General features: G+C 39.7%; 1 protein-coding gene across 1 annotated transcript in view; it reads left to right on the top strand.

Annotated features, from left to right (window-relative positions):
• Positions 1–5781: 5781 nt before the first annotated feature.
• Positions 5782–21781, top strand: part of SELENOI (selenoprotein I) — a 1061441-nt gene continuing 1045441 nt past the window's right edge. The window contains exon 1 of the mRNA XM_044062854.1: positions 5782–6060. Within this exon, the coding sequence (XP_043918789.1) occupies positions 6004–6060 (57 nt within the window). The 5' untranslated portion in view covers positions 5782–6003. The remainder of the gene's footprint in view (positions 6061–21781) is intronic.

The raw sequence follows: 21781 nt of genomic DNA, 5'->3' as shown, positions 1-21781 counted from the left end.
TGAATAATTGGTGAGAACACCCACATTCAATGGTGTGAAGATTTCGATGTTCTATACAATGGACATCAAACCCATTACAGATATCATCTGGAAGAACTGGGGTGCCCTCACCATTGACCCGACGGTTAAGAGCATAGTGGGGGATGATCTTAAATTTCTGTTTAAGAACAAGTGCAACCTGAAGAGGTTGCTATGTCATCCCAAAGATAGGGTTAGATATACTGAGGGTATGACTGGTACCCGTCCGTGTGGAAGTTGCAATTTTTGTGGCTATTTGAATACTACAAAGTTTTTGTACATCCAGATATAGGCCAACACTTTAATTTTGAGATTGGTGCAGACTGTAGAACATCACATGTAGTTTACCTTGCTAAGTGTGTGACCTGTAGGTCATTTTATGTTGGAAAAACGGATAGGCTACTTAAAGATAGAGTTAGTGAACACATCTATAATATCAGAGTCAGGTCACAAGCCAATGCCCTATCTAAACATATCATGGCACAGGGGGATGATCACAGTTTTAGATTTATGGTAATAGATTTGGTCAGACCTACTTTGCGTGAAGGTGATATCCGGAATTCAACTGAGAGAAAGGAGGTGAAGTGGATACTGAGGCTTAGGGTTGACAGAGGCAAGGGTTTAAATGAAAGAGCCTCTATTAAGCCCACATTAAAATCCAGGAAACTTTCGATTAGGCAACTATTCTGATAATTATATTTTTTTGATTTTTAGTTATATTTATTTGTGTATACATTTTTTCTATTTTGATTGAATTGTTTTATTTTTAATATGGATACATGGTATCGATCTTGTCAATGTCTTTTTAAATTAATGTATTAGTAGTTTGGTGAAAGCCGATTGGTAGATGCTTAGGATTTAAATGAGTCTTGACTACTGTTCGTCTTAATGGTCTGAAGAAGATTATATGCAAAACCGCGTACCTATTTTTACAATAAAACAGTTTTTTATTATTCTATGGTTTATTTACTTCATGGACTGCATGGTTTGTGGACTGGTCTATTTTTAATTGCTGGTTTTACTTATCTTTTACTGAGCAGTGCTACGTTTGCCCTTTACGGTGTGCCACCTTGTTTTCTGTGTTTACTTATCTAAATTAAATGTACAAGAAGTAGTGAATATAGTAACAGATGTAAAAGAACTGGAAGTGGGATCTTTAGGAAAGGGTAGGAGCAAATTACATAAACAATACATGCAGAACAATGTTTTGGAAGAGGAGTCTGATTTAAGGAAAGGCAGGAATTGAATGAGCTATGGAATGTTTGACTGACAATGACTGCATAGCTTATAAATGATGTATAATGTTTGTAACTAAAAATATGCCAGCATGGTTTGTTTTCATTTATATAAATATATGATTGTCTATGTCATAAGTGATAATTCAATAAAATGTTTTTGTTTAAAAAAAAAAGAAAGAAAATGGCACAATGTTGCCCAAAACAGATAGCTGTGGAGCAATGTGTTTTTTGGACAGGAAATAAACATTTGACAACATTAACAGAACAGTAATAACCCAGAGGGATGTAGACTATAAGAAAACAACACTATTTATAGTTGGTGTTGATGAACAGAAAGCATCCATTAAAGACAGATTGGATTTTACGAGTAGGGGATAATGAGGAGGACATATGAAGGGTCAGAAGGAAGAATTAAGGTGGGAGGGTTCCTCTCTAACAAGCTGTATTTGAACAGAGAAACCAGACATGGATGCCCTGTTTCTCCTTTGTCAATTGTTTACTTTTAGAACCATTAGAATGAAAACAAGGGACTCAGAAATTCAGGGATAAAACTGGTATGGCAATCAAGAAAAGTTTACTTTATTTGCAGATGATATTACTTTGCACTTCATAAATTCTAAAAAGAGTTTGGTGTCATGGAACATTTGAGACAGTTTCAAGTATTTTGGAGAAATAAAATAAATGAACAGCAGTAAAATATATACCCACACATGAATTTGTTCAGCATCGTGGGGACATAAGAAAATGTTTGGTTCAGCAATGTGAGGACATGATAAGAAGATTCATTTAGGTATTTGGATTACATACAATTATGCTATGGCAGCTAAGGGTATATAGAAAGAAACTTGATGGAATATAATACACAGAGGAGGAGCTGGAAGCACTTGATTATGGATATGGATGGTAAGATACAAGCAGTGAAAATGTTTTTAGTATTATATAAAGGTTAGGCATATTTTTATCAATCTGGAAGAATTTGTGGATGATAATTAATAAATAATTGAATGAATGTATTTGGGAGGGGGAATAGGGCAAGTGTTAAGTGGATACGTCAATTCTTCCTATAGGACAAGGTGGTTTAGGATTACCTAATTTGAAGGGACATTTTAGATCTATGCAGTTATGGTTCCTGGACATAACTCAGGCAGAAGGTTATAAATCAATCTGGAAAGGGATGTGGGGAAGGGTAGAGAAATGAGACAGTAGGATTTTGGATGCTGGTTCTTAAGGAGAATAACAACAGCCATACAAAATATTATATTCATTGAGTAACAGAAAGTCTGCTATGAATTAAGGCAGCACATGTGTAGAATGTAGATTTTACCAATAGGGATGACTGCAAGTAAAAGTACAGAAAATAGGTAAGAGGGGGTCAGGAATTCACTGCAGAAAATTAGGGAAAAAAACAATGTATTGGGAACAAATAATGAGGGTTGAAAATGTAAGAGTGGGCTGAGGCCAAGTAGAAGTGTGGACTGCAGTTGAGAGACTGCCTTCCCTTCTTGGACTGTTAACAGAATACAGGCAAAAAGAATGGACAGAGAGGTGCTAAGTGGAAGATAAACTCTGGTAGAGTTTTTTGTTGAGTCTAGAACAGAAGTTCCCGTTAAGAAAGAGATAATTAGTACGGCATATACATTATTTTGCATAATAAGTATAAGTATCAATTAGAAAAGACTGAAGAGATTGGAAAAAGAATGGTAATGGGATTTACAAAGGAACACTGTTAAGACATCTATATGACTTCCAAGTATGCATCAATGTCCAGAAGATTTAGGATTTTTGCATAGGAGTGTTTACATAGGTATTTTTGCACCCCAAAAAGACTTCTATGGATTTTTCTTGGGTAGATAGCAAATGCTGGAGGTGTGATGGAAAAGATAATGGCAGCTGAGAACATATATTTGGCAATGTAATGAACTGGCAGATTTTAAAAATTCCCTACAAGTTGAGGTAGAAAATGCTTGTAACTAAGGAAATTATTCTTTTGAGCTGGGATATAGAACATGAATTTATTAGACATAGTAAAGACTTACTAAATGTAATGCTATTAGCTGACTAGAAGCAGTTACTAGTAAATGGAAATCAAAATCTAAACCAGTTGTAATTGGAATATTGAATATTGTAAATAAAACAAAATAACTGGAGCTAAGATATTTAAAAAAAAATCACATGCAGAACAATGATTATGAGGAGGAATGAAATTTAAGGGAAGACAGGTCTTGAGCAAGTTATGTAATGCTGGAGTGAACGAAAGCTGCTAAAATGAAAATGTACATGTGTAGTTCATGGCAATAACAATGAAAATGTTACTATAGTTTTTCTTTTCTGTTAATGCATGTGTACTTAAGTCACTGTTTGAAATGTGATGAGCTAATAAAGACATTTAAAAAGTAATAACTTTACTGTGTAAACTAGTATTATCATTTTCAAACGTCAGTTTTGAAGCTGTTACCCTTCTTCATAACAAATAATACTTTAACTCTAATCACAGAAAACAGATTATCATGGGAAAATAATATCGTCCAGTTGTCACAAATGATAGATGTGATGCTAAATCCCGGTATTGTATAGTCAACCTAGTCATTATCCACAATATCATATATTGCTTTTTCTATCCACTTTTGAATCACCTCCTCAGGATAATTTCTCTATACAAATCAGTATTTTAAACTATTGATACATTGCTCCATAATTAATCAGTGAATCATTTTAGTTTGATCAAATAATATTCCATCTTTCAATGACACAAAATGCATGATCTTATAAGGCAAAATAGTGCAGGATAAATTTCTGTATCTGACCTTAGCAGACTTTGGGGGTGGGGGTGTGACATTTTACATCTCATACCTACATGTATGTTCATATTTACATGCAAATCCTTTGCAAATGCTCTTTTAAGAAATCATGACGAAAATATTCAGCTTTTAATTTAAACACATCAGTCCACTTCAAGGTGTCATACCAATATGCATGATGAATAAAACGATTGTAATTTTTCCTGTGCTTTTGAATCACTGAGCAATAATCTTGTTTTTATATAATTGCAGAATATTATATATTACTGAGAATGTATGGATTTTAGCATACCCTTTGAGCTACTGAAAACATTACTCAACACAGCTGATTTCTGTTTAAGGCTGAACAGCGAAAGCAAATAGAAATAAACAGCAGATATTGCTCTAAGATTTTAATCATGAGTATGCTGAAAAAGCATTGGATGCAACATTTCTGCTTTTGCTGTTATTAAGTACTGCAAAAAAAGCTTGACCTGGTGTTTAATTAGCATTACAGTACTGAAGTTTGTGGTAAAACAGCATATGTTTGACTTGCACTTCAGATTTATTTTGGTAGAGCCCTACCTATAGTGTGTGACAGTTAATTTACTTTAAGAGTCAGAGCAATTATATTCACGAGACTATTCATGTATTTGTTTCATCTTAGATGTTCCTGCCATGCACTTACAGTCTAGTTACTGAACAGTACATATTAATAATGCCTTCCAAGCCTGAAAAGCATTATTCCTTTTAAGCTCAGGGAAGTCCTATCTGAAAATGTTTGAGTTAACATCTGTAAGAAGACTTATTTTTAAGTATGCAGTTACAAAAATAACTCTGCTTACAATCCATGCTTTTTGAAAGGATGACGAACACTGAAGTGGTTAGTACATGTTCTCCAGTCCCTTCTTCATATGAAGAACATGGGTGTAGATGTACTGCTCAACTGTACAGTTTTTTGCAGAATGTCCAAATTTTTGCCTCATATTTTTGGTTTGTTCCTCATAAATGTGTATTTTTCTGGCAAATCATTAAGGAATGAAGTCAGTAAATAATATACATTTGAGTTTCAGACTTCATACCCTTCAGGAAATGCAGGGTAACAGAAATCTTGGCATTCTCGCAACTAAGCTTGTAAGGGCAATTACCCCCCCCCCCCATATTACTTTAGGTTTTTGTCCAAATTTCTTGTGCTAAGATGTTGAGAGGTATAGGTAGCCAGAAATTTACATCTTGTACTCAAACTTAATGCTGTTGCACTTCCACCCACCTGTCATTTCAAAAATGTACTAAACACTCATCATGCTACCCCCAATACATATAAGGTGACACGTTATCTTCAACTATTACCTTTTAGTCTCATAAAAAGCTGTTTTTAGAGGTGTGTTTTCTTCACACCAGTGTTCTTTGTATACCTCTATACTCCAAATACTTTTTTCGCACAGTTCTAAACATTCCTTGTTTTTTCAGTGTTGAAGCTTCCAGGAGACGCTCAGAAAAAATGTAGTCATTTAACTACACTGAGTATACCCATCTACACCTTATGTTGCTTAAAATTCCAGAACCTCTTCAAGATAACAGCACTGTATGCTCAAACATATTTCTAAAAAAAATCCATCACAATTTTTTTTTCACCCCTACAAAATACTTTCACAAAATTGCTTAGCGTATATTAGGAGTCACAGTAAGTACGTAAACTGTATAAGTGACGTCAACACGTTAGTAACGCGCTCGTGCGTGAGCTGAAGCTGGGGCTGACGTCAAGTTGTGGAAGGCGGGCAGCAGTCAATTTGGGAGGTTTTGGTTTGTTGAGTGGTAGGGTGTATTGGTTTCCTGCTACCGCGTGCATTGCTGTTGTCTCTTGTAGCTAAGTACTCTGTCATTAGCTAGCCTGAAGAGTGTGGATAAAAAACGCTGGGTTTTCTTTACATGAGCTCATTCATTTTGATTCATAAGTGTGGATCGCAGTCATGGTCTTATACGAGTATGTCACAGCAGAACAGCTCGCTGGCTTTGATAAGTACAAGGTAGGTTGAGTTAGTAGTGATGATACTGAGACTGTAAGGAGGTGATGTTAGAGACATAATCTCTCTTCTTTGGTATGGGGAAGGGACTGTACATCAGTTTATGCTGGCCTTCCTCTCTGCTCTAGGTTTTCTAGATTACATTTAAAGAATGGTTCAGTTTTTCATGCAGGATGCCGGTTATAGCTGTTTAGATGTGTAATTTGTGTTTGTTTATTGTTTGTACGTTGTCTTCTCCACCATTGGAGAGTTTGGGCGGGTTTGTAATCTATAATATTAAAAAATAACCATGCTTTCTATGTGTTAGTTTCATACTGCAGAGTGTTGAATATCGTTTAAAGAATTTCCAATACTTTTGTATCATAGCTGTCAACCAGTTGGGGATAAAGGTCGGGGACACATCCAGAAATAATCGGGAACAGTTTAAACATTAATCTGAGACGGTGGCATTGACAGAATAAGAGAATGTGAAGTAATGTGCTTTTTCTTAAGTAAAACAAGTCTGTAACTGTAGTTATTGGTATTGTTTATTAAGTGTAATTTACCACATTTCCCCAGCCTCAGGAGGGACTAAGAAAGCTAGAGCTAAAATCGGAGTCAAAATCAGGGGCGGTTGAGAGGTACACTTTGCATGTATGAGCTGGGCAAATATGTGATTGCCTGCCATGACTCGAGTGTACTTATCAAGAATAAAGCAATGTTGTTTTTTTTTCTGAATTAAATATCCCCTCTCTCCCAAAACAGTGTGAGAGAGAGATGCAGGGCAGTCTTTTGGAATAATGAACCTTTGAAGTGCGCTGCACCTTCGAGTTATTACCTTTTATTGCGAATATATTTTTTGTCATTTGACATTCACTTGTGAGAAGACACCTGGAGGATCGTTGTTATTGTTAATGAAGGTTGCTTGATTTGTACTTTCAAACCATCTAGAATGGCGTGCGTGTTCTACTAATGTAGATGAATTTGTTGTCACATATATTGGTCTTTCTGAATGAACAGAGTATGAAATATTTTTGAAGCTGGGAGTTGAGTGGGTGGAGCTTTGAAGGATGGGGCGAGGGACTTGGGAGGAGTTGAGGCGTTTAATATCTGTTAAGTAAATATGACACGTAAGAAGAGTCACGATCACTGCAGAAAGGTTGTGAAAACTCTGTGTAAGGGACTTTAATCTCAATGACTTCCGAGATGTGTAGTTTTGTAGATTAGTGCTCCCTTGACCTGGCTTCCCTGCCTAGAAATGGTGCGACCCCAGAGGATGATTATATTACTGTGAGGCTACACGCGCAGAAACAAACGCACGCCCAAGGACCGGCTTGGCAAAATGTACATAATTGTCTTTATCCTTCCAAAATAAATGCTAATGAAAAAGCCTGCTATTCTAGCAGATTTAATTTTTTAAGAACAATTATTAACATGTATCCCTGATTTTGGACCTTTGTCTCCTCCCCACCAGCCATTATTTTTTATGGCTTTCCCCGGAATTCTTATGTTAAGAGGTTGAGAAGTATGATTCAATTATGCTAAGTTTTACCGTGAAATGTTTATAGTTAACGGGCCTGTTTCTTCTCCACTTGATTAAATATTTTGAGTTCCTGCACCTTTCTGTTGTATGATCAACACGTTTTCTTGCTTCTCCCAAGCAAACTGGAATGTGGGTCTGCATTCATTTGTTTTTATTTAAAAGCGTGAGTGAAGAAAATACAAGTGTCAGTAAATTGTCATATTCAATGCAGAATTTACCGTAGGCTCTAAATACATTGACATTCCTTACTCCCCAAAGTGGGCTGTGCAGTATTCCTTGTAAACAATTTTATGTTAACAGGATTTGTCCTTTCCAGAACTGTGATCTTATTTTAAGAGGAGACCCTTCGTTCTAATAGAGGAAAATTGGCCAGGGCGATTCTCCCACTCTTAAGAAATTTTTCTGGACCTGGTCCTAGCCAGTATGTTATCAAAGTGCACCAAGCTTAAGGATAGACCATAAGTTAGTAACTTTTTTTTTAACAAAAAGCATCTTTATTAAAGTATCAGTTATGGTATAGTCAGTAATACATTTATATAGATGGAAACAAAGCATATTGATGTAATCTTAGTCACAAGCATTGTAGATCATAAATCATAGAGACATAATTTTAGTTGCAAACATTACACATCAGTTATAATCTATCCAGTCATTGTCCATCAAATATTACATAGCTTATTTAAATCCTGCCTTCTTTTAAATCTCATTTATCCCCTGTATGTGTTGTTCCCACAATTCCCATTTTTCTATGTAATTTGCTCCTAACCTTTTCTAAGGATCCCAGTTCGAGTTTTATCTCTGTTAGTATATTCACTACTTCTAGTACATTTGTTTTAGACCTTTATTTCCATTTTTCTAGTAACTGCTCTTTTGGTAGCCACCATAATTAGACTTAGCAAGGCTTTACTGTGTCATAGCTCAGAAAAAGTAATTTCCCTACATATTCTTGCTCATCTGATATCTCTGATAGAGTAGACTGCAGTGATTCTTTAAAGTCTGCCAACTCATTACACTCCCAGAAGATATGTTCCCAGTTACCCCTTTCTTCTGCATCACACCACTGCCATTTGCTGTCTATCTGAGAAAATTGGAGTCTATTTTAGGTGTAAAAACATTTCCAAGCAAAAATCCGAAATCTTCTAGATTTTGTTGCCTATTTGGAAGACGTTTATATCCCCCTTCTTTGTGAATTTGTTATCCAACTTCTCTTCCCAATCATTTCTAACCTTCACTTATTCTTATAGTTATCATGCCATATTTTATATGCTCTGTTATTTATGCCTTTTTTAACAGCAGCTTATGTTCTAGAGTTTACTAAAAACTCCATCAGTGCTGGTCTTTCATTTAGGACATGTTTATTTCTCTTTGCCTATACTATGTCGCCAATCATTGATAGGGAAGACAGTCTCTAACCTGCAGTCCAAACAAATTCTTGGCTTCTTCCCATTTCTATTACCTTTCTCTCTCTAGTTATTTGCTCCAAATACCTTGGTTCCTTTGCCAGTTTTCTCCAATAAATTCCACCCCCCTCTTTCCTATTGTCTGTATCCCGAATTGCAGTAATCCCTTTTAGTAGAATCTCCTCTTTCCATTCCCATGTTGGGTTGATTTTTAGAATACGTTCTACTACGTTTTGGATATTCTGTATGGTTATTTTTCTCGTTGAAGATCTGCATCCAAAATCCCAGTCTCTCCTTGTTCATAGGTAGGTACTAGGCTATCTGCCCTAGGGCATTTATAAGCCTAGCCAGAATGTGTTGGCTTTCGCCTCCCTTTTAGACTAGATTCCTGAGCCTCTGTCCAGCAGGGACATAGAAGTGATCCCAGGAGCAAATTTACGATTTCCCATCCACTCATCAAGATTTCTCTTGAAGAGGGTCAGCGAGGGGCTCTGCCTAACATGGACTGGGATTCTATTCCAGAGCGCAGGAAGCCTTTGGAATATGAATCTATCCCTCCAGAATGTCCCATTTATTGTTGTGCTAAGGTTTAAGTCCTTGGAGCGTGTAGCTCTAATGGATCTGGTTTTCTTTAGGTGGAGCATGTCCAACAATTCCGGGTTAGACATGGCCTTGTATGTCGGGCAGAGATCACCTCTGAATAGGCAGTAAGCGACTGAGTAGAGCTGGAGTTTCTTTAGTCAAGCTGCATAGGGCATCTGTTTGAGACCCACAATCCTCTTGGTGAGGTATTTTTGAGGTCTCTCTAGCTGTTGCAGGTGTCGGGTAAGGTACATCCCAAATGGGGCATTGTACTCAATTATGGGCCTGATGAGCAATGAGTAGAGGGGCACAATGACCTCTCTAGGTCTAGATATGAACCCTTTCAGAGCAGATCTGCGAGCTGCCACCCAGATTTTTGACGTAGCTAAAGAACGCCTTGTGAATATCTTTAGAGTCTTTGGCGATTTTTCTTTCGAAGCTGGCCTTTGATGATTTTATGAGGGATCGAAGTTTCTTGCTAGTACTGATCAAGGATGCCTTCCCTTTTTGGGATTTTGCCTTGTCATGTAATTTCCTTCTGTTGTATAGCTTATTTATGGCCGGGGTCCACCAGACTAGTCTCCTGTTCTTGGAGGAGTGAGTCTTGATTTTACTTGGGATGGCACGATCCATGCATTCCTGTAGGTGCTTATAGAGTGCATTTGTAAAGGATTCTGCAGTTTGGGTAGCATTTTCCATTAGCCCGGGGGTTTTGAAACTTTCCAACTCAGTCTTGAGGAGTGCGAAGTTTGCTTTTGAGAAATTTTTCACAGTGGTTTCCTTGGCTGGGGGTGGGGTCGGGATGTGGATGTCCATTGTGATAAGTTTATGGTCTGATCTTTTCAATGAGGGATTTACCTCTGGTGTGGAACATTGAGTCCCCATGTTGGTGATGACCAAGTCCAATATGTTGTCCCCTCTTGTGGGAGTGTTGACCAGTTGTTCCATGGCATTTGAGTTTATAAACTCCAGGAACCGTTGGGCAAAAGAGTTGGGACTTGAGTAGTTTTCCCAGTCAATGTTTGGGTAATTGAAATCCCCCATTATCATGGTGTTTGGTGAGACCTTCATATTCTCCAGTGTTCTCAGGAATGCCGCGTGGGAATCCTGAGACAAGGTGGGTGATCTGTAGCAGGCTATGAACTGAAAAGCAGTTGTACCTACTGTTAGTTGCATATGGATGGTCTCTGCTGCCTCATGCAGTGCCACTAACCTGGAGGTGTGGGTATCCTTGATGAAAATGGATACTCCCCCGCCTTTAGTATTCTGGTCCGAGTTCTGGGGCCGAAAGGAATGGTATGAGTTGAATCCTGGTAGTGCTGGGGTGCTCTCTGGAGCCTTGAACCAGGTTTCTGTTACTGCACAGATATCGATTTTCTCCATACTGAGGAGTGCCTTGAGTGCGTGCATCTTGAGGTTTAGACTTCTGGCATTGAGTAGCATTACCCTTAGTTTTTTGTTTCTGGTATTGTCTATGGAGGTGGGTTTGTCTTTTGAGCCTTGCGTAAAAAAGGCACTATGGGGGTGGCAAGAGCCTTGGCCAGTATTAGAAAGCCTAAGGGTGACAGGTGCAAGCCGTCCCTGGCGAAGCAACGTGGCTTGTCTAGCATGTCATCCCAGGCTGACAGACACTGGATCCCCTTTGAATGACACCAATAGCTTAGCCAATTGTTAAAATTGATCATTTTGTCTTTATACTGCGGCATCATTCTTGGTGAGGGTAATATGCTACTCAGAGTCAGGGTCATACCGGCCTGGGCTACATGATCAGAGAGCTCCTCTGTCTCTTTTCATGTAGTCCAGGGAGGTACGTCTCGGGTCATTCACACCAACATGGACAATGCCAGAGTTATATTTGTACCTGCTGTGGAGTGACCTGAGTGCCTGTGTTATGTGGCGGATCCTGGCTCCCGACAGGCAGCTTACAGTGACCCTCTGCTTGTTCAGTCTGGTGATTGGGACGTCAGTGTGCCTGACAATAGCATCTCCAATTACTAGTTTATTAGGTGTGTTATTTAGCCTTGGGGGCTGCGACTGTGTGGCACACTGACTTCGTGAAGTATGTGATACGTGTAAGTTGTTGTGGGGTAGTGGTTGCCTGGGTGTCTGCTTTGGAGGTCTCTGCTGCTTTGGCAGATTTTTATTTGTTTTTGTGAGTTTGTGTCTTGTTTGGTCTATGAGACTGGTTGTGTGGTGCGAGTGGTTTCCTTCTCCTCCTGACTGACTGTGCCAGTCCTGGGTTGAGAGAGCTCGGCCTCCAGTTTGGCTGTATAGTTGCATCTCTCACAAATATTTGAGTTTGTTGTAAGAAGGAGAGGGTTGTCTGTGTACATAAGGCAATTGTAACATTGCCTCAAGATTCCCAGATTCACCAGCTGGACTGGAGAGTATACCTGAAACTGCGCTTTGGACATGCCTGGATAGTTTAAAGAACTGGTTTATTGACTGACTGGAATGGACGAATAGGGAACCTTGTGCTTCTGGATAGTATAAGGGGGTATAGTGCTAAAGTTTGTTAGTGCTTACTGATGAATTTGAGCAACTGCTGGGCTGTAGAATGAAGGTTAAGTGCTTACTTTGAGAGTTTGACTAGTTCTAAGGGAAAAATTGAAGAGCAGAATTTGTGGAGCCGGGAATTGTTAAAAACTGCTTAAATGGCGCTGCGCTACGTTGCGCTAAAGCGGGTTTTAAGGCGGGCAGTTTTGAAAGAGATAGGAAATGGCTCAAAATGGCCAATAAGCAACTAGTTACTGGGCTGAGACCACTCCTCCAGGGACAGATAGGCTTGCTCAGAGCTCCCCACTCTCACTAGTGAACAAAGAAGCTTCCTCCTGTCCAAGTAAGGATATGGGCAACACAAGAACTATGGCACAGCCTAGAATTCAGCAATATCTGAAAACTGGACTCTTCTATCTCAGAAAAGGTGGGAAATATGGATTTTTTTTTTTTTTTTTTTCACTTGAACACAGAAACTAGGCACAGGAATACAGTAAATCCTTTAGATCGGCTAGCGCACTTGAGTGTGTAGCCTACAACAATTAAACAAGGCAAATACAACTTTTAAAGTGCAAAACACAAAAAAATGCAGACAAATGCAGAAAAGCAAACTTTGCAGAACTCAGAAAACTCGCTTTTCGGCAAGATTAAACAGTCGCTGGTTGGAAAGCAGAAAAATACTTATCTGTTAAAGTCCCTCTTTTGCTCACTGCTGATTGTAGGACTCTGCAAGACACCACGAGGAGCTGTGCTGAGTCTGTTACTTTCAGGACACAGGAAGGCTCCAACAATGATATGCAGACTTTTTGACTAAGAGGGTCTAATTTTATGCAAGTAATCCTTGAGATGGACAGATAACACACAGGATGTAAAACCAGAGAAATAGGGGGAGGGGGGGACACCTTCAGCAGAAATCTGAAAAACTGTACAGTGAAGCAAACATAACTGCACAACTCTGAAGTCAGCCAGCAATGATATAAAATTAGTCAAACAACAATTATCAGTACACAACTCTGAAGTGCCAGAAAAGTCTACTCAGCTCTGTAGGTTCATAGGTTGATACTAGGCTATCTGCCCTAGGGCATTTACAAGCCTAGCCAGAGTGTGTTTGGCTTTCACCACCTTTCTTAGATTAGTTGACTGTGCCTCTGTATAGTAGGTCACAGAAGATAGCCCATTTAAGGTTAGTTTACCGTGCCTCTGTCTAGCAGTGACACAGAAGAGATCCCAGGGGTAAATTTACGATCTCCCATCCAAACGTCAAGATTCTTCTTGAAGATGGTCATTGAGGGGCTCTGTCTGACATGGATTGGGATTTTGTTCCAGAGTGAGGGGAGCCTCTGGGATATGAATCTGTCCCTCCAGCGTGTTCTATTTATTTCTGTGCTGAGGTTTAAGTCACTGAAGCGTGCAGTTCTGATGGATTTGGATTTCTTGAGGTGGAGCATGTCCATTAATTCTGGGTTGGACATGGCTTTATACGTCAGGCACAGATCGCCTCTGAGTAGGTGGTAAGCAACTGAGTAGAGCTGGAGTTTCTTTAGCCTAACTGCGTAGGGCATCTGTTTGAGTCCCTTGATCCTCTTGGTGAGGTACTTTTGGGGTCTTTCTAGTTGTAGCAGGTGTCTGATAAGGTACATCCCAAATGGGGCATTGTATTCAATTATGGGCCTGATGAGTAGAGGGGCACAATGACCTCTCTTGATCTAGATGTGAACCCCTTCGTGATAAGGTGGGCTATATAGAATGTCTTTCTAACCACTTTAAATGTGATTGTCAAAGGAGAGATTGCAATCTACTTGGGTCCCCAAATCCCTAATTACTTCTTCCGTACTTAATGGATTACCATCTATGTGGTAATTTGTGGGCACTTTGTTTTTCCCAAAGGGGATGACTATGCACTTTTTGGCATTTAGCTTTAGGCCATGGCTCTGGCACCAGTTATCCGTCTCTGTGAGACCTTTTTGGAGGATACTTGTGGCAGCCGGCGAGTCGATTATGGCCCCCAGTTTGCAGTCATCTGCAAACTTTGTCAGCCATAGTCCTCCTGTGTTAGCCTGTACCTCAGAAAAATATATACCGAACAAGAGAGGTCCCAGGACTGAGCCTTGTGGGACACTTGTAATTGGTTTAGAGTCTGACATGGCACCTGCAATTCTGACCATGTGGGTTCTATCCCTAAGCCAGTTTGCAACCCATCTTGTGACATAGGGGTTGATATTTAAGCTGGTGAGCTTATTTATGATGCCCGAGTGGGGTATTGTGTCGAAGGCTTTTGCAAGGTCAAGGTAGGCTGTGTGGACTACCTTCCCTTCGTCTATGGCCTTGGTGACTGTTTCAAAGAAATTGACCAGGTTCAAGAGGCAAGATCTGCCCTTAACAAAGCCGAATTGGGTAGGATCAAGTGTTTGGAGGTTCCCAATGTCTTTTTTTTTATGAGTTCCATGATGATACGCTGCATAACTTTGCAGACCAGGCTAGTTAGGCTTATAGGGCGATAGTTTCCGGGGCCCGTTGTGGCACCACCTTTATGGAGTGGGACCACTGTTGCTGTAAGCCATTCTTTGGGTACATATCTTGTTGTAAGGCTGAGACTGAACAGTAATTTTACGTGAGGGTTCAGTTCTTCTTGGAGCTCATGTAAAACGCAGCCCGGTACACCGTCCGGTCCCATTGATGCTGTGTTTTTTGATTTGGAGAGGGCAGCTCTCACCTGTGCGTCTGTGATGTCAGGGAGGCTACACTCTGTTGGGATAGTCATTTGCTCATTTGGGGGGGGGGGAGTTTGCACTGAACCTGTCTGCCAGGATGTTGGCAATGTCTGTGGGTTCAGTGTATTTTTTGTCGTTTTGCACCAACTCTGAGCATATCTGGGAGTTTCCACCCAAGTTTCTGACATAACTAAAGAAAGCCTTGTGATTATCTTTAGCGTCTTATGCAATTTTTCTTTCGAAGTTAGCCTTAGATGATTTTATGAGGGATCATAGTTTCTTGCTAGTACTGATCAGAGTTGCCTTCCCTTTCAGGGATTTTGCTCTATCATGTAGTAGCTTTCTCCTTCTGTTGTACAGCTTATTTATGGCTGGGGTCCACCAGACAGGTCTCCTGCCTTTGGAGGAGTGTGTCTTGGTTTTATTTGGGATAGGACGATCCATGCATTCCTGTAGGTATCCATAGAATGAGTTTGTAAAGGATTCTGCGGTTTGGGCCGTATTTTCCACTGACCCATGGGCTCTGAAGGATTCAAGTGGGAAGTGTGCTTTTGATTTTGACCGTGGTTTCCTTTGCTGGGGGTGGGGACGGGATATGGATGTCCATAGTGATTAATTTATGGTCAGATCTTACCAATGAGGGGTATACCTCTGGTATGGAACATAGTGTCCCCATGTTGGTGATGATCAGGTCCAGTATGTTTTCCCCGCTTGTGGGAGTGGTGACCAGTTGTTCCATAGCATTTGGGTTTATAAATTCTAGGAACAGTTGGGCTAGGGTGTTGGGGCTTGAGTAGTGCTCCCAGTCTATGTTTGGGTAGTTAGTCACCCAGTATAATGGTGTTTGGAGAGACCTTCATATTCTCCAGTGTCTTCAGGAAAGCCGAGTGGGGTTCCTGAGTTTGGGAGGGTGGTCTGTAGCAGGCTACTAACTGGAAGGCAGTTTTGCCCACTGTTAGTTGCACATGGATGGTCTCAGATGCTTTGTGCAGTGCCAATCGCCTGGAGGTATGGGTATCTTTGATGAATATGGATACTCCCCCTCCCCTTGTGGTTTGGTCCGAGTTTTGGGGCTGAAAAGCGTGGTATGAGGTATAGCCTGGTAGTGCTGGGCTGCTCTCGGGAGCCTTGAACCAGGTTTCTGTTACTGCACAGATATCGATATTCTCCATACTGAGGAGAGCCTCAAGTGCGTGCATCTTGAGGTTTAGACTTCTGGCGTTGAGCAGCATTACCCTTAGTTTCTTTTTCCTTGTGTTGTCTAAGGAGGTGGGTTTGTCTTTTGAGCCTTGCCTAAAAAAGGCACTATGGAGGTGGCAAGAGCCTTGGCCAGTATTCGAAAACCCAGGGGTGACAGGTGCAAGCCGTCCCTAGCGAAGCAACGTGGCTTGTCAGGCATGTCATCCCAGGCTGACAGACACTGGATCCCCTTTGAGTGACACCAATACTTTAGCCAATTGTTGAAATTGATCATTTTGTCTTTATACTGTGGTATCATTCTTGGTGAGGGTAAGATGCTTCTCAAGGTCAGGGTCATACTGGCCTGGGCCACATGATCAGAGAGCTCCTCTGTCTCTTTTCATGTAATACAGGGAGGTACGTATCAGGTCATTCACACCAGCATGGACAATGACGGAGTCATATTTGTACTTGCTTTGGAGTGACCTGAGTGCTTGTGTTATGTGGCGGATCCTGGCACCCGACAGGCAGCTTACAGTGACCGTCTCCTTGTTCAGCCTGGTGAGAGGGATGTCAGTGTGTCTGACAATAGTCACCTATTACAGTTGTATTAGGTGTGTTGTTTAGCCTTAAGGGCTGTGACTGTGTAGCACACTGACTTTGTGAACTATGTGATACGTGGGTATTGTTGTGGGGTAGCAGTTGCTTGGGCAGATTTTTATTTAGAGCCTCTGAGTATGTTTTTGTGAGACTTGATTTGTATATCTCCAGATAGTTTGAAGAGCACTCTTTCAGGACACAGGAAGGCTCCAACAATGTTTCTTGAGGTTCACCCCATTTCATTATCCCTTTCCACTTTGAATTATAGGTTTCTGCTTGTGCTATATATGGGAGCCTTGACTGTGTAGCTCTGAAATACCCCTTCAAATTGGGTAATCCTAATCTGCCTTGTTCTGTTGGTAGAATCATCTTATCCCAATTGACTCTTGCTGTCTTCCCCTCCCAGATAAAATCCTTTAGCTTTTCATTAATTGCTATCCACAACTTCTCCTCTGGTTGATTAAAAATATGCCTGACCTGAGGATAAGACTAAAGGGACTAAAACCATTTTGACTACTTGTATCTTACTGTCCTTATTCATATAACAGAGCTTTCAATTTCTCAGTTTTTGTATTATCTTTTCTTTAGTCTCTTCCCACATATCCTTAGCTGCCACACCGGAATCATTTTTAATCCGTATTCCTAAGTACTTCATTTTATCGTGTCCCAATAAATATGGACATTGCTGAACCAATTTGTGTGTGGATACATAATTTACAGCTATTGCCTTTGTTTTAGCTACATTAATTTTGTATCCTAAAAAGATTTGAAATTCTCAATGTTCCACAACACTGAAATGTACTTTTCAGGTATGAAATAATATCTGCAAATAGACCCAGCTTTTCTTGACTACCATATTAATTATGTCCTTGAATTTGAGTCCCTTATTTTCTTTGTCAGTAATTCTGAATATAATGCAAGTAAAAGAGGAAAGAGGACACTCCTGCCTGGATCCTCTGCTCAAGCAGAAATTGTCAGAGAGGAACCCACCCACTTTTTTCACCTCCAATCCCTCATAAATCCTCTTAATCAACCTTTATAATTTTGTCCATTGCCCTGCTCATGAAGTCTCTGCATCAAGACCCACCAACAACAGTGGTATTTTCTTACATTCTGCTTCGCTCTGGATCTTCAGTGTTCTGTTAATTTTGTCAGATGTTTCCTCCCTTCCACAAAGCCACATTGGTCCATATCTATCAATTTTGGCATCACTTTTCCCATTCTTTTAGCCATTATTGACACAAACACTTTGTAGTCATGGTTTGCTATTGAAATAGTACTGTATGAAGCTGGATCTGATGGGTCTTTACCCTCTAAGTATTACAGCTACCATCGCTTTCTTCCAGGATGTTGGTACTTCTCAGACGACCTAAAATATTGTTAAACAAAACCTTCCAGATCTTTCAGTTTTTTCCTTCCTAGCTTCCAAAATTCCACAGGAATGCCATTTATTCCTGGGGACTTTCCTGTGGATTGGTTGTATGTCACCATTTTTATTTCATCTCCTCCTATCCTAACGATTAGTAGTTGAGCCTCATATTTAATGCTTTCATAAGCATTTCCATTTGTGCCTTTTCTTGATTTTTGTATTGATTTTCATAGAATTACCGAAATATTTCTAATACCCGTACAGGATCTGTTTTTATATTCCTTGTTGTTATGGGCTCCCTAAGCTTGAAGATGGCCCTTTACGTTTCTGTTGGCTGACTCGTTATGCTAAAAGTTTTTGTGCTCTAGAGTTATTAAAAAACAGCTCTTGCATATTGATGAGGTAATCCCTTATTTTCTGTTTAGCATTCTGTAGTTGCTCCTCCTCTTGTTCTTTGAAATTCCTCCATTCTGTAGTACTTTAACAATTTGTCAGTCCCTCTAGGTAATTCTTGTTACTTCTTAACCATATCTCCATTTTATATATTTCCACCCTATTTTTAACACCACTTTAATTTTATCCCACTCCCTAGCTATATTTTCAGAATAAATTTCTGTTCTTCTCTAATAGATGCTGAATAGTTTCTACCCATTCATTAAATTTCTCTTTTCGACAGATAGGTAGGAAAGCACCAGTGTCTCAATTTTATTTCATTATCCTGTGTTTTTATTTTGGTTAATATTGGCACATGATCTGAAATAGTTATTGACTGTGTATTAAGCCTTGTAAATGTAAATTTTGTATAGCCTAGCCCAGTTTTTGTATCGTGGAGAATAATATGTAAATTCATTCCAAACTACTGGTACTGAATTCACATCTTCCATGCCAAATATTTTCATAAATATCTTCAAGAGTCTACCTTCCTTTGTTATATTTTCTGTTTTGGGCCCCCCATACAGATCTTAACTGCTGCAAATCAAATTCCAGTCCCCACCTGTAAGTAATATTCCTTGTTGAAAGCTGTTTCTCCCAGAATTTTCTTAAGCTCCATTACAGTAGTTTTAGGTGAAATATAAATACATGGCAGTGTAATCTTCCTCCCTTGCCAGTAGCCCCTTGGATAGTAATGGTAGATTTGTAGTACTATCACTATTGGAGCTCCAGTTGCAATTAATAGAAGTCCTCCTGTTTTTCCTTTGTCCCAGGTATTCTGCTGAATAACCATCCTGAAAACCTCACTATCGAATTCACATGTTCAGTTCTTTCTCGGGGTCTCCCCTATAGCGTAGGTATTTGTATTCTACATTTTTACTTTAGTTCGTTACTCATACATATTGTGTTTATCTGTGAAACCATTGACATTTGCAGAAATTACAGAATTCATCATTGTGTTTAAGGTTATTATTCCCACCTTTTATGAGTAACAGTATTTTAAGAGTGTAGTTCCAGTGTTGGTGTTATATGCATACACTGTTTGGCAGGTTGATCTTTTATACAGTTTTTTGTCATATCCATTTGAGCCTGTCACATCTTACAAAACTTTTTGTTTTATTGAAAGCCCTCAAACAGAAAAACGAAAAAAAAAAAAAAAAGGCACACCCCCAATACCCCTTTAAAACCTATTAACTTAATACTAATGCACAAAACTATGTACATCTTCCAATATTGAAGTTTTATCCTCTTAATAGAAATGGATGTCCCAAACTGACAGACTTGAGTTAACCTAAAAATAACGCTAGGACATCTAGGTTCATAGGTGTTTACTAGGCTGATGACCACAAGGACCTTTTTAAGCCTAGACATGCACCCCAAATCTCTGACAAGTTGTGAAATCCTTGATAAGTGTAAGCAGGAGCCTGGGAGATGAACCATTTAAAGGTTGCCTGTGTCCGTTCGAGACTTAGGTCCCAATCCAGGGATGAATTTCCTGTTCCTGCATCCATTTTTCAATGTTGCACTTGAATTGGGTTAGGGAGGAACTCTGCTTCACATGGATGGAGGAGTCTGTTCCATAGACTGGGTAGTATCTGAGATGTATACCTGTCTGTTCAGCAGGTCCTGTTTATATCACAGGCAAGGTTTGAGTCTTTAGAAACGGGTAATTCTGGTGCTGTTTGTTTTTGTGGGTATGCATGAGTGTCAAAGGAAAAAAACATCAAAAAGATCAACACACGGCAGGCTCAGGTTAAGGCACTTTAATCTTGCAGCAAGGAGACAAAAATGTGCTAATACAGAGTTTGTCTAACTAGAATCGGGAAGTGAAGCCATTCTTATACATTTCTTACAAGACACTGCCTACTAAGCTGACGTAATAAATCACAAGTTCTTACAATATTATTTCGTAGCAGCTGTTTGTCCATAATTTTCTGCTGACACTATCAAGTTTATGAAAACACTTCCTAAGAAAAACAACGTGGCCTTTGAGACCACCAGTTAGATACAACTTCCACTATGTAATGTTACCATTCAAGGTACTATGGCTAATTCGAGCACAAAGCAAGTACAGATTATAGTTCATTTCTTCAAGCAGTCTTTGTTCAACTGTATCTATCTTTTTCTGCAGCTGTGCATGTTCTCATAACACGAACAGACCTAATTGTTCAAGTTCAATAACATTATACAAAACAGTATTATTCTATTCATTATTTTCCTGACCTAGCAGATAATCACCTGCTTCTCCGTAAATTTCCAAAAGGCTTAAACATGAATTTTGCTGTGCTAGCAAATACTAGGTCAGAGAGCATCTTGCAGTTTCAGAAAGCATCTCGTAGTTTCATACAAAACTAAGCTGTACATAAAATAGAATGAAATGTGTTAACCCTTTTAGCTTCTAATAAGCACTAAACACATACATTAATACATATTTTTCTGACAATGAGGTACATCAGAGTGGGGTCTGACAATGCCCTGTATGCCAGGCATAGATCTTCTCTCAAAAGCTTGTAGGAGACAATACAGGGATAAGGTCTTGAGGGGGTCTGCATAGGACATTTTACCTGTACCCTGAATTCTTTTAGTGAGGAAGCTCTGTGGACGTTCCAGTTGTTGGCTATGTCTGGTTAGGTACATAACAGGGAATATTGTACTCAATGATAGGGCTGATTGCTGAATACAGTGGAAGAATGACTTCCTTGGATGCCATACCTTTGTTTGTTAGTTGTGCAACGTAGAATGATTTCTTCACTGCTGTAGACATGTGGTGATCAAAGGCTCTGTTGCTGTCTGTGTCCCCAAGTCCCTGACTACTGGATCAACTCTCTAAAGGGTGTGTTGTCAATATGATAATTACCAGGGATGGATGACTTTCCAAAAGATACTAGTATGCATTTCTTGGCATTTAGTTTTAGTCCTTGACTCTGACATCAGTTGTCTGGCTGTGTCAGCCCCTGCTGGAAAACATTTGTGTCTGTGTAGAATTCAGTGACAACTCCTAATTTGCAGTTATCTGTAAGTTTATTCAGCCAGAGACCACTGACCTTGGCCTTGACTTCTGAGAAGTAAATGCCAAAAAGGAGTGGTCCAAGAACTGAATCCTGAGGGACTCCACTTGTGACTGGCCTCTTTGTAGAGGTGGACTTCCCTAATTCTAACTTTGTGGGTCCTGTTTGTGAGCCATTTGGCTATTCTCTAGGTGACATACAAGTTTGTACCTAACTTCTTGAGTTTGTCAACTGTGCCCAATTTGGCTATTATGTCAGTTGCCTTGGCCATGTCAAGGTAGGCAGTGTGAATTTTTTCCTCCTCCTATTGCTCTGGTTTCTTCTAAACGAAGTCCACCAGATTGAGTAGGCATGATCTGCCCTTGACATAACCAAACTGGGGTGGGTCCAGTGTCTGGAGGTTTACTGTATCTTTATTGATCATT

The sequence above is a fragment of the Protopterus annectens genome, chromosome 2.part1 (assembly GCF_019279795.1).
Source record: "Protopterus annectens isolate FY-2018-M chromosome 2.part1, PAN1.0, whole genome shotgun sequence".
NCBI classification, from domain to species: Eukaryota; Metazoa; Chordata; order Ceratodontiformes; family Protopteridae; genus Protopterus; species Protopterus annectens.
The sequence above is the reverse complement of the archived record's forward strand: the minus strand, read 5'-3'. Positions and strand labels throughout refer to the sequence as shown.